This window comes from Lycium barbarum, chromosome 11 (assembly GCF_019175385.1).
Source record: "Lycium barbarum isolate Lr01 chromosome 11, ASM1917538v2, whole genome shotgun sequence".
NCBI lineage: Eukaryota > Viridiplantae > Streptophyta > Magnoliopsida > Solanales > Solanaceae > Lycium > Lycium barbarum.
In genome coordinates, this window is record NC_083347.1 from 2763687 (window position 1) to 2777052 (window position 13366).

General features: G+C 36.0%; 2 protein-coding genes across 2 annotated transcripts; both read right to left on the reverse strand.

Moving 5' to 3' along the window:
• Positions 1–464: 464 nt before the first annotated feature.
• Positions 465–2366, reverse strand: LOC132617531 (putative lipid-transfer protein DIR1). Its single transcript, XM_060332545.1, has 3 exons — positions 2321–2366; positions 2205–2219; positions 465–724 (listed from the first exon to the last, which is right to left on the reverse strand). Exons 1-3 carry the CDS (start codon positions 2364–2366, stop codon positions 465–467), a joined length of 321 nt encoding a protein of 106 aa, XP_060188528.1.
• LOC132620402 (uncharacterized) lies at positions 1989–11443 on the reverse strand. Its single transcript, XM_060335063.1, has 6 exons — positions 10914–11443; positions 5060–5193; positions 4782–4953; positions 4505–4692; positions 3422–3573; positions 1989–2320 (listed from the first exon to the last, which is right to left on the reverse strand). The coding sequence occupies exons 1-5, from the start codon at positions 11020–11022 to the stop codon at positions 3448–3450; spliced, it is 729 nt and encodes a 242-aa protein (XP_060191046.1). The 5' UTR covers positions 11023–11443; the 3' UTR covers positions 1989–2320; positions 3422–3447.
• Positions 11444–13366: the final 1923 nt, after the last annotated feature.

Here is a 13366-nt window from a genome sequence, read left to right on the forward strand (position 1 = left end):
TGGTAGATGCTGAATTCCGCCTACGTGAGTTTGCCTATATTTCCAATCTTAAGCTCGTATAAAAGAGTATACTTGTGGTAGTTTAACAAACAACATAAAATTAGTCAACTCACGATGACTCCTCACTATACTTCTACAACAACTCAAACGAGCTTAAATAAAGTATACTCTACGGTGAAAATTCATTTAGTCAATATTCGCAACTTGCTTAGGATTGAGACATAGTTATTGTAGTCGCTGGGCGTGAGTGTGGGGATTGAGAGAGGGAGCTCAGATAAAGTTAAATATTGGTCAACTTTGAATATGGAACAACAACTAAAATAAAGTTTATTTAAATTTTGAAAGAACAGAAATTACAAGCACACATTTAGAATATCAACTTCACAAGAAAGTGAAGTGAAACAACTCAAACAAGTCAGGTTAAAACACATGCCTTTTAGTTACTTCCAACACAAAATTTAGCCTTAACATCCACGGGGAACATTAATACTACATTGCTTTGGCAGTTTCATAGCAGCTTTAGGACTGATTCCAAATTTTCCCAGTTCAGATTTCTGGTTGCACATACACCGCAAATCGGCCTTGTGCAGTACCGCGCAACAAGCCGGTGTTGGCGGTGGCGGTTTCTGCCCCATCACTGCTGGTAGACATTGTGCAAGCTGATTGATTGTGACCCTGCAAATAGTTTTTGGTGTTCCTGCACCATTTGATATTACAATTTGTACTGTTATGAACAGTGCAAAAAGCAACATGGTTATGCTGAATGATTTGCCCATTTTTTGAAGTAGTTGGTTCAGTGAAACTGCACTTTGATGGAATGTTTGTGAGCAGCAATTGTTTGTTTGTTATATAAGCAATAAAGGGTTGAAAGAGGACAAGATTTGGATTTGTTTACGACTTTATTCTCTCTTTCGGTGTCACTGTAATTCATGTGAACTCAGCATGTGATTTCAGGGTCACGGACTTTTGATATTTAACACACAAAACAGATCATTGGCTATTTAATATAATAATCCAACGTATCCAGGCTCTAATCTACCTGTGAGAATAAACTTGAGATTATGCCACCCCGGCTTTGGTGTAGTGATAAGAGCATGTGAGTTAGGTGCATGTTACAAATTTGAACCCTACGCAGACAAAAGCCTAGTATTTAAGTGAAAAAGGTACAAGAACGGATCATTATACATAGACTTCCAACCGTGCCTCACTAACCTCGAGAATTTATCGATCGTAAAAAGAAGTTTGGGGTTATCTCCTCCGAGCTTTGATCTAGTGATAGTTGGTGTCCGGATTAGACTCACGGCACAGGTCCGAATACCACAGGCTTTTGTTTGTATCTAAGTAGAAAAGGGTAAAAGAATGACCATTATTCACCGAATTTTGAACCATGAGCTACTAACCTCGAGAATCTATCGGCCATAATGAAAAGTTTGGGTTATGCCGCACCGGGCTTTGATCTATTGGTAAGAGTGCAACATGTGATGTGAATTAAATGCATGTCACGGATTCAAACCTTATCACAACAGAAGTCATAACTTCTGGTATTTAAGTGAAGAAGGGTAGCGGGACGGGTCATTGCGCACCGTGTTTTGAAACGTGCACTACCTTTGAGAATTACTCGATCATATAAAAAAAAAAAGAAGCGCGCATATCACTATGTAACACAATATGGATGGTGACTGGTTAAAATTGAGAGGTAATTGGTAGGTTTATCCCGCTTAATCATGATTTATAATTGACAATGGGTTTCAACCCACAAAAAGATCAAGAAATGGATGTAGTTCCATATATGACTTTTCTTCATTTGAAAACTAATACTGTTAAAAGAGGGTTATTTTGCCACCATCTTTCAAAAGGTTTGATTTTAACCCATAAACAGAACATAAACAGGCAGTAGCAGTTTAAATCTTAACATACATCATATGCAAACACAATCTGAGACTTCTATATATACAGAACATAAACAAGGCAGCAGAGCATATTAAGTGTACAACCAACAAAACACAATACTATGTTTCAGCCTTAATACTATCAAGAAGGCAGGTTGTTGATCATCTTTACATTTCTCCATCATTCTACGGTCTGCGTCTTTACAGGGGTTAGTAAGCTACCTATGAACACCAACCCTATTGACAGGACCATAATTAAGCTATAGATTAGAACTTAGAAAACAACCCATAGAACAGCTTCTACCCATAAGTTACCTTCTTGAGCAAAATCTGAACAAGTGAAGCAGGTAATGCAGCTGAATTATCTTCCAGGAAGTGTGTTACTGTTAGATGATGTTAAGATAAAACAGGTGAGTATCAGCACCTTGTACCTGCAAACAGAAATTGTCTCTTAGTATCTGCTGTAGATAATCCCATGCAAGTAGATCTACAAATTTACATCACAAATCACTTGAGAGCAACGGCAAATAACAATTTTTTTATAGTATTGGATGACATATCTTTGCCAAGAAAACTAAACAATAAGAAAATAAACTAGATGTGACAAGCCCAATAACTTTTTTTTTTTGGGACTTGTAACAGTACGAGCCCAATAAATTTAAAAAACTACCAGCACCAAATTCAGCTAAATAGAACACTATGAATTATGTCATCAAAAAGAACACTATGAATTAGAATAACGAAAAACAAATGCGAGCATGAGAAGAACCTAAACCCCACGTTCCTGGATTACAGCTTTTACGTTGTCAAACTAAAGTTGCTCGCTCTGCCCATTATGTCATTATGCGGCTGAACAATTTAATGAGGGTATCTCTAATTGTGCCATGCTCTTCAAAGATTGTAGGTGATTAATAAAAAGAAACTTGCAAATGTAAAAGTGACAAAGAGATCTAAATAGAGAAAGAATATACGATAAGATGCTTCTCAAAAAAAAAAAAAAAATACAATAAAACATAACAAAAGGAAGCTCAACATTTTGCATATTCAAGATATACATTTCTGTAGCTCAATCACAGATGCTGAAGTTCTTTACCCCAAAAGTGGTGCAAAATTTACCAACATTAATTCCAGAATGCTTTTGTGTTTTTCAGATAATGTTATCTGTAAGCCATCGTGATAGACACGTATGACCTATTGAATTGTAAATTTGAAATAGAACCTCTTCAATTGTCTTTCTGTAGACCTTGTATCAACTCTTTTGTTAATTAAATGTCAGTTTCCCTTTATTTGATTCAGCATTATTTTGGTTATCTTGAAAGCTTTGGAATACATAATGAGACTGATTTTAAGAAAAAGAGCCCCATGCCATTATGTTACACTTACACTAATTGTCGGTAATCTGATATATAATTATAAAATTCTTTAAAGAAAACGGAACCCCAGTAGAAACAAATAGCTCAATATGGAGTATTGACAAAGTATGATAAAGAAAAGTTTTTTGATGAAGAGTATGATAAAGAAAAGTTACATACCCTATGTTAACGAGTCAGATCAACGGTCATGATTTCTTAAATAGGTGATGTCTTGCCAACATCTCAGGTATACCTAGTGCAGAAATACTTTCACACCCAAGAAGCACTTGGAGTTTTGCGTCACATTGTATGACCACTGCATTTAAAGGATCCTGGAGGTTGGGAACACGAATTACAATAATGAAATTCTCAAACGTATATATAGAGGAAATTGAAGAAGCAAGAAGCAGGTTGCAAAATAATCTCACAAATTACACACACTAGGAGAAAACCAAGACCAAGAGATTGATAACTAATGATCTGCTCAATAACGTAGAACTTGTCTGTGGACAAATTGATCTAGATGTGATCTTACAACTCAAAGAGAAATAAAGACGAATAAACATGATACAATTGGAATCCAACATTAACAGTTGAATATTTCCAATATACTATAGGGGAGCATAGTCACATAGCTCTTCATGCCAAGTAACATTTGCAATAGAAGTATTGACGCATAGATTGATAAAGAAAATAATATAACGCGTGGAAATGATTCATCACATGCTATAGAACTGCCAATTATTAACTTGGAGGCAAATGTATCACCAGATAAACACACAACCACGAACTTAGAAATATCTATGCAGGAGGGAACAGTATACTGTCAGCTTTTGCCAATTTTTTAAAAAGGGCAGTTCCTAATGATAAACATTCAGCCTGTTCTCTTGATACAGATTATGCGTAAGCCTGTAACCATGAATGCTTGTCTGAAGAACTACATGTGCAGTGAAGACAGCAGAGACATACTTGAGGGTAATACTTCTCTTAAATTTAGCTGAGTTCTCATAATATGTGTAAACTGAAATTAATCATGAAATAGCAGTAACAAGAAAGACTTGTACAAATTAATAGACCGGAAATGTTTACTTGTCCAGTTTTGCCGGAAGTAATGTGAGTTGAAGTGTCTATAGGGAATTACTGTTCTTAAATTTAGCTGATTCTCCTTAAACGAGTAAAATAAAATTAATCCTGAAATTGCAGAAACAAGGCAGAATATTGGACAAACTAATATGAACTGGAAATGGTCACTTGGACACCGACCTCAAGCTGGTTCACCTTTATATGCTCCCAGACCTGCCTCAGAACTTCTGCTTGTGACATCTCCCTTTCTGAAGTACCCAAAAAGTTTGCAAGTGCTTCTGATATTATCACAACTGGAACAGCTTCCTCGCTTTTACTACCAGATTCCTCCCCAGTCTTCGCTCTTTTAGGATTCTTAGCAGTCTGCTCTGTAAATGTCATAACCGATTGAGTCTATTTAAGGGTCATAATCACCCAACAAAAAACCATGAGAAAACAATTGCTGATGGAATCATACTTGAAGGTTCGAGAGTGATTATATGTTTAGCTAGCAGTCTATTCATCTTGAACATATCAGTACAATCCGTCTCAAATACCAACCGCAGCTCATTGTTGCAAATAATCTTCCTTTTGTTATTCGGATCTTGAAGATTATGTTTCCTTATGTATGCCCACAGCTGCTTGACTATCTGAGTTAAAGTGGAAAAGTTTAAGCAGAAAGAGTAGAAACCAAACCATCTTTAAGAAAAAAGATCAACAAGAAGAAAGGAACGGTTGCAATATAAAAGTAGAAACCTCAGTTCTAGGCAAGGTTGCCTGGCCAACAATGGGTTGGAGTTCAGGAGAGACACCACAGAGTTTGTTTAATCCACCAGGGCCACCTCTTCTTTTCTTTCCACTTGGACCACTAAAAGTAGAAGACAAAATCCCTGGTTAAACCTAGAAGAAGTAAACTGTTAGCAGTCCTTGGTGGTCTCCCAATAGTTTACAGTAGTAATTATTTACAGCAGTAGTAATTTACAGTAGTAATTATTTACAGCAGTAGTAATTTACAGTAGTAATTATTTACAGCAGTAGTAATTTACAGTAGTAGTTATTAGCAGTAATTATTTCTTTGTAGTAGTTATCTGCAGTTTCTTATTCTAGTAATGTTAGGAAAACATGTGCTAGTTATTAGGGGTAGTTATCTTATCAGAATTGTATTGAAACTCTCTGTTTAGCCAATGAAGTTAAGCAGAAAATTATTCTAGTTTTTGAGTACTTAAAACTCAAGAGATCACAAGTTCTCTCTTAACGAACCAGCATCATAGGTCAGAAAAAGAAATCATTTTCTCTTAATTCTCTCTACGCTAACTCTGATTCTGTCTTACATCATTCCTTAACTCGATCCATAAGCGGGGATCGTAACAACTTGGTATCAAAGCCAGGAGTTATGGGAGATCAAATTCAACATCAACTGGCACAATTGGTAAACTTGTTCCAAGAAGAACGTGCAGCCAATTTAGCCAGACAGGAAGCCATAAATGCTCGTTTGGATGCACTCACAAAGGATTTAGCAAATTCAAAGGCCGATTCTGAATCAACTGAAAATACCAATCAAAACTGAGGTTGGAAGGGTAAAGCTGCAGCGGCAGGGGGGCCAGGATCAGAAACAGGAGGAAATTCCATCATTCCTAGATATACAAAGTTGGATTTCCCACGTTTTAATGGCCAAGACGATCCTTTGGGATGGTTGGACAGGTTTGAACACTTCTTTCGACACCAACAAACTTCTGAAGAAGAAAAGGTTGGACTTACCTCTTTTCATTTGGAAGGGAATGCACAACTTTGGTTTCTTCAACTAGAGACAGATATGCCTCATCCGTCTTGGGATGAAGTCAAACGTCATTGTAACCTTCATTTTGGGCCACCAATCAGAAGTCAGAAGTTGGGCGAATTGGCTAAGTTACGCCAGATCGGGTCTGTGGCAGATTACCAAGAAAAGTTTGAGCAGTTGGTTTCACGGCTGGTACACTCACACAGACGCAAAAAATTGAACTTTATATCAGCAGTCTTTTTGATTATATAGCAATTGAGGTTGAGTTGCATAATCCTCCAAATTTGGCTACAGCGATGAGTTTATCCAGGCTTTATGAACGCAAGGAACAACCCCTTTATTCTCAAATGTTAGATGCCAGTATATCAAAGACAGCAGATTTCTCACCTCAACAACCCACCAGATTTGTGAAGAAATTGACCAAATCTGAGATGGATGAAAGACGACTTAAGGGACTCTGTTACAACTGTGACGAACTGTTCACTCCAGGACATCAGTGCAAGAAATTATTGATATTTGGCACAAATATCATGTTTTGTGTCGTATTACAACTTCTTCTTGTGACTTTTATCGCTTAATTCATGGAGTAACCGTCGTATTTGAACTTATGTCGTTATATTTTCATGTGTATAGGTACGATGACGACAAACGATGGAAAATGTGCTTGAAATGATTGGAAGTCGTAGCAGATGTCGATTGGCTGAGGTAACGAGTCGATGACGGCGAAGGGCGAACTAAAAGGAGAGTAATCAACTGCAGAACCTCGCTTTCCTTCCGCATCGCGGAAGGATCGCGAGAAGCTCCAGAAAGTCAGGCCATCGATCCGCATCGCGTGAATAAGGCGAGCAGCTGCAGATCATTGCGCGATCCTTCCGCGAAGCGGAAGGAAAGCGGGAATCTGCGGACGTTTTCCCGATTAGACTAGGATTTGGATTCCTTATTTGTTATTTTAACCCTAGCCTATATATAGACGGTTTTATAGCTGAGAACGGAATTCTGGGAAAAAAGAAGGATTTGTAAGCCACTGTTCTCCTTTTTTATCTCTCTAGATTATTTTATTTTTCATCTTTTAAACCCTAAGTTATTCATGGCTTCTTTTGTCTATGATCGAATCATGAGTAGCTAAATCTCCTAGTTCTAGGGTTGTGGCAAAAGACTTGAAAGTTGATTTGATGACAATTATTATCTATTGATTTTTCATATTGTGGGTTGCTTATTTATTCTTGGTTTTAATTGTTTGATTATCTGGCCAATTGTTAGACACTATCTGTGGTGCGTGGATTGAACTTGAGAAAGGGAATTCACGTACGTAATAAGAATAAATAGAGTTTGTTCGATTTAATCGTTTCGCTAATGAGGATAGAGATATACCCTTTAGCCCTACTTAGTTGAAAACGGAGAAATAAACGTTTCTTGTTACCTCTGATGACCATAGAGATATAGGCGTTATGGTAACATCTACAAGCTTGTGAGTAGTTCGAGAGAATATCATAAAGCATAATTAACCCGTTAACTAGTAACCCAGGAAATAAAATAGGTGGAATAGTCTGAAGATCAACTGGATTGTCGAAAGCCATAACCCTAGATCTTTCTCTCATCTAATAATTCTTACAGTCCTTGTCAACATAGTCCCAGTCATAAAAACACCCATTACACATTGTTTACTTTTCAAGTTTTAGTTTAGTACAACAAACAATCTTGATTTTCACTTTCTTGAATAGTTTCATTCGAATTTGAATTAGTTTGACAATAGAATCTAAGTCTCTGTGGGATCGATATCTGGACTTAACAGTCTATATTACTTGTACGACCACGTATACTTGCGTGTGCGTTTGGGAGCAACAATTATCCTGGATTGATTTCATTGACGATGAGGAAGAATTTGCTGGAAAAGAGGGAAATACTAGTACTTTCCACGCTTAGTGCTTGAGGACAAGCGCGATTTAAAGGAGGGAAGTAATGTTAGCAGTCCTTGGTGGTCTCCAAATAGTTTACAGTAGGAGTAATTATTTACAGCAGTAGTAATTTACAGTAATAGTTATTTGCAGTAATTATTTCTTTGTAGTAGTTATCCGCAGTTTCTTTTGTAGTATTTATCTGCAGTTTCTTATTCTAGTAATGTTAGGAGAACATGTGCTAGTTATTAGGGGTAGTTATCTTATCAGTATTGTATTTAAACTCTCTGTTTATTCAATGAAGTTAGGCAGAAAATTAATCTAGTTTTTGAGTACTTAAAACTCAAGAGATCGCAGGTTCTCTCTTAACGAACCAGCATCATAGGTTAACTCTGATTCTGTCTTACATCGTCCCTTAACTCGATCCATAACCGGGGACCGTAACATAAACTATGAGAATAAAATATTAATCGATGTAACATAATGCAACAGCATACAAATATAAAGTTGCACAAGAATTTACTTTTACGAGCTATAAGGTTAGGAGGCGCGCAAAAAGAAACTACCAATACAAGCATTTCCCATTGTTAGAATATGTGAAGATTCTAGCATATATATAAATATAGTAGGTAGAATATTATGTAATTAGGACACAATTACCAGTTTCAAAAAAATATTATGTAATTAGGAATTGAATTGTATTGATTTCCTTTCCTTTTTAGGACATGTAAACTTAGCTATTTAAACCCCAATAGCTTGATGGAATAATAAAGCCGAGTTCCTCTCATTTTCGCCTCCTCTGTTGTAGCCTTAACCAGGCTCTGATACCATGTGAATCGGAAGAGAACATGAGAGGAACTAGGCTTTATTATTCCCTCAAGCTATCGGGGTTTAAATAGCTAAGTTTACATGTCCTAAAAAGGAAAGGAAATCAATACAAATCAATTCCTAATTACATAATAATGTCAAAGTATTTACGGTCACCGAAGCCCAAAGGTTGTGTATGCGTCTTCAAAGCTATGGGTAAATGTCGTAAACCAGCCCATAGATAGGCAAAGGCACTAAGCCGGGCCCCACGCCACACTCCGCCATATTTATACTCGTTCCGCTAAAACCATTGGCTCTGATAAGTGCATAGGCAACACACCACAAGATAATGATGGCATGTTCATCAAGACTTCAATTATTAGCACCTCGCTATTTTGACATGAACGACCTATATCTCCACCGCCACTCCCCTCCCAACAGAAGGAGAAAAAAAAAAGAGGAAAATAAACCTTTTGAAAGAAACCCTTTTCAGTATTTTATCTGTGATATTTTCTTCAATGACTTATTGATCATAACTTATTCAACTCAGAGATCACCAGTGAAAGAATTACAAACAAAATGAGCTTTACTGACTGAAAGAGAAAAAGATACAATAAATTAGCTGACTCTTCCCAATATGTCACCACTGGTAATGTAGAGGCCTCTGTGTTTTGACAGCAGATAGACTACCTACATGTTATAGCAGCACTAGGAAATCCATATTTAAAAACTCATGCTTTCATCAAATATATCAGTTTAAGTCAACCAAATGAAATTCTACAGTATAATGCATTCAAAATTCATTTCATTTAAGATGCCATTTTTTGTGTGACATGAGATGGTGTCTGACAATAAATATACTTACCGTAAGAAACTTCTTTTAACAAAATAAATGGGAGGTGACGGATACTTAAGAAGAATTTGTCATGCTTTTTCACCTAAGTAGTATAAAAAGCCGTTAAAATCATCAATAATGAGGCCAATAATTAAGCCTAGCACAGCATTCTAGAGGGCCTAAACTGATGAATACCCCACTCCAAACCAACAAATTCCCCTCAAACTTTGTTCCTAGTTTCTGTTTCATGCATTGGGTACACTAAGGACCATTTCATTCTTACATTGCAATGACTAAAGTATATTTACCTCTTCCTAGTTTCTAGCTGTAACTTTCAATCTGAAATGGGTAGGAATATCAGAAACGAATTAAATAGCCTTCATAAATGCACGCCGTGAATGCCCAACAATCAACATAATCGCCCAAGACTTCATTCTAAGAGTCGATCAATTTAAAAGAGACATATACATCAACTGAAGTTGACATTTAGTTGGCGAGTAAACGGGGATAACTTTGTCTAACACACAAAAGAAGCTTCACTATCTCACCAAACACAGAAGCTTCCTGAAAATAAGTACTCCTCCATCCCAAATTATGTTGCACACTTCTCTTTCTAGTCTGCTCAAAAAAGAATTCAGTTTGTTGTTGAGGTCTATCCTGCAAGTACTCGAATTGGATAGGTGATCTATTTGTAGGTTTCTTCGTAAACCCAATTGGTTATTAATGTCACATTTTATATTTAGAAGCATTTAAAATTTGGAATTCCTATTTTACTCTATCAAGATGATGGATAGCCACACAAATGTCTAACGCTTATATTAGACTACAAGTTTCAAATTTCTTACTTTCTTTCTTAACCTCCACGCCAATCAAACAATGCCACATAATTGGGAGTAGAATTTATAAATAAAACAAAAAAAGAGTAGTCTCTTTTGGGGATTCAACCAAGACTTCAGTCTAGCATTTAATCAATTTAGAAGAGACATAAAAATCAACTAAAGCTGAAATTAAGTTGGCGAACAAACAAGAGAAGTTCCACTATCTCAACGAGACATGGAAGGTTCCCTTAAAATAACTACTCCTTTGTCCCAATTTACGTGGCACACTTAAGCTTGTCCCAAAAGAATGTCACATTTCTTCAAATTCCTATTTTACTCTATTAAGATGTTTTATTCAAAATTCTTACCTTCTTCCTTAAACTTGATGCAAAGACAAACAATGCCACATAAATTGGAACGTAATGAGTAAAGATTATAAATAAATACAAAAAAAAGGAATACCCAATTACCCACTAACCTCTCTTTTGGGGATTTAGAAGGCACCTGAGTGGTGGCAACACCAATAGGGAAAGTTTCAGTCGGCAGGTGATGACGTGGCGGTGGGGATGGGCAGAACGAGCAATCATAGGACCTAAAATCAGGGGTTTGGAAATTGAGGGAGGGAAAAATGGTGATTTTGAGTTTGATAATGATGGCGGTTAAAGAGGTTTTGGATCTGAGCACGAATAAAATCAACCTTGTGAGTTAAGTCATAACCAAGCTTAGACTGAAGCTGTTGAACAATGGTGATTAAAGTTGGGTTAGGGTTAGGGTTTGGTTCACGGAATAGAGATTCCAAAGCTCCAGCTATGTCCTCATCAGCCACCATTGTTAGTATTATGTTCAGTTGATAACTGTCACTGTATATAACTGAAATTAACGGTCTTTCTCTCTCTAGCTCATTTTCGCTCCCTTTTCTTTTTTTTTTCTTCTTTTATCTCCCTCTTTGACTCCATTGTCGTTTCTCTCTCTTGCTGTTGTGTTTTCACTCTTGTTGATCATTTAAATGGAGAAAAGGTGATAAATAGTCTCTTGTCTAAAATGTTCCTTAATTATACACTTATCAGTTTTAATTCTTTAACTATTTAAAAACTTATCAAATTTAGTCTCCGTCTATTTTTTATACAAATAGCATACAAATTCATAAACCTCCGTAAGATTAATGTTAAACCATTCCTCAAACCCCTCTCTCTCTTTAACCTCAACTTATTTCCTCAAGTTCTCTCTCGCTTTTCGTAATTGACGGAGTCCATCAATTTTGTAAAAAAAAAAAAAATTGAAAAAATCGACAGACTCCCGTCAGTTTTTTTTTAAAAAATTAAAGAATGAAATGTAGGAATTTAGAATCAAACCCGAGTATGTTCCTTAGCATTAGAGGGCTTTACCACTAGACTGCTGATATTCTTTGTTCATATACTTACATTGATTTAATTTATACTATTTTTTCGCTCCATCGGGTTTTTTTATAAAAAAATAAAAAATAAAAATAAAAAAACCGACGGACTCCATCGTTTATTTTAGAAAATAATTATATTTTTTCGCCCATTTTTGCGCAAAAAATAACCTCGCAGTCCGTCGATTTTCTTAAAAAAGAAGATTTTAAAAAATTATTGAAAAAACCGACGGAATTCGTTGGTTTTTGCCAGTTTTTAGTAGTGTTTGAAAAGAATGGTTACAGAAATTGTGTGCTTGAGTTTATCTTTTCAAATTTCAGAGACTCGAGAGCGACACCAGTGCCAGAATGCTTTTTTTTTAACAAGAGGAACTTGAGGAAAAAGAAGCGGGGAGAGAGAGAGGGGTTTGAAGAATGGTTTAACATTAATCTCGCGGAGGTTTATGGGTTTGTATGCTGCTTGTATAAAAAATAGACGGAGATCAAATTTGATAAGTTTTTGAATAGTTAAAAGACTAAAACCGGTAAGTATATAGTTAAGGGATCATTTTAGACCTACTCCTATAGATAAGAGACTATTTATGGCCTTTTTTCCATTTAAATGACTGGATTGCTCTTTAAGGGTATGGAGGGGGTCGTATGTATAAAATTCAAAATACACTTAATATTGTATTTGGTTTGCAAATACATGTAGTAGGATTGAAAATAGATTAACTAATACATAATAACTAAACTCTATATAACTGATTCGTGCATAAAATAAAACTCATATATAGATTTGCTCATAACTAATCTCTTCATATCAGTGTTTTTAAAGGCGTTTTCGGGGCGAGTCCCGGAGCGTGGCGTGCCAAAAACGCTCCGGGGCGAAAATGAAAAGCGTAGATCCATAGGGCGAATGCCCTAGAATTTGGGGCGTAAGTCCCAAGCCAAGCTCAAACGCGTAAGCCCCGGACATTAAATTTGATTTTTATTGTTTTAAAAATATTTTTGCTATAAATTAAACTTTTTATTATTGTATAATGAGATTTATACTTTATGTTATCATGCTGTGGTGATTTATCCTAAAATATATGAGTAAATACTCAAAATACCCTCCAACGTTTGACTAAAATCTCAACTACACACCTAACCTTTGTGTTGATCCTATTACCCCCTGGACATTTTTTTTAAGTATTAAAATGTCCATTTTTTGCTGATGTGGACAAGAGCGTGACATCGCTTAGTGGCGCGTTATAGCCTTTAAAAAAAGCATCTGACGTGTTTTAAAATGCCAACTGGACTGCCACATAGATGCCACGTAGATAAATTTAAATTTCCTCTATTTTTAGGCTACTTCATCTTCTTCTTCACCCTATTTAATAGTCATCTCCATTTTTTTTGTCAAAATAATACCCATTATAAATTCATAAAACATAAAAAAATAATACCCATCCCCCGAAAAAGTACTATATAGCAAATTAATACCACTAAAAGAAAAGATCATCTAAGATCTCATAAAATAAACAAAAAATCAATTTCAAGACCCAAATTCCTCA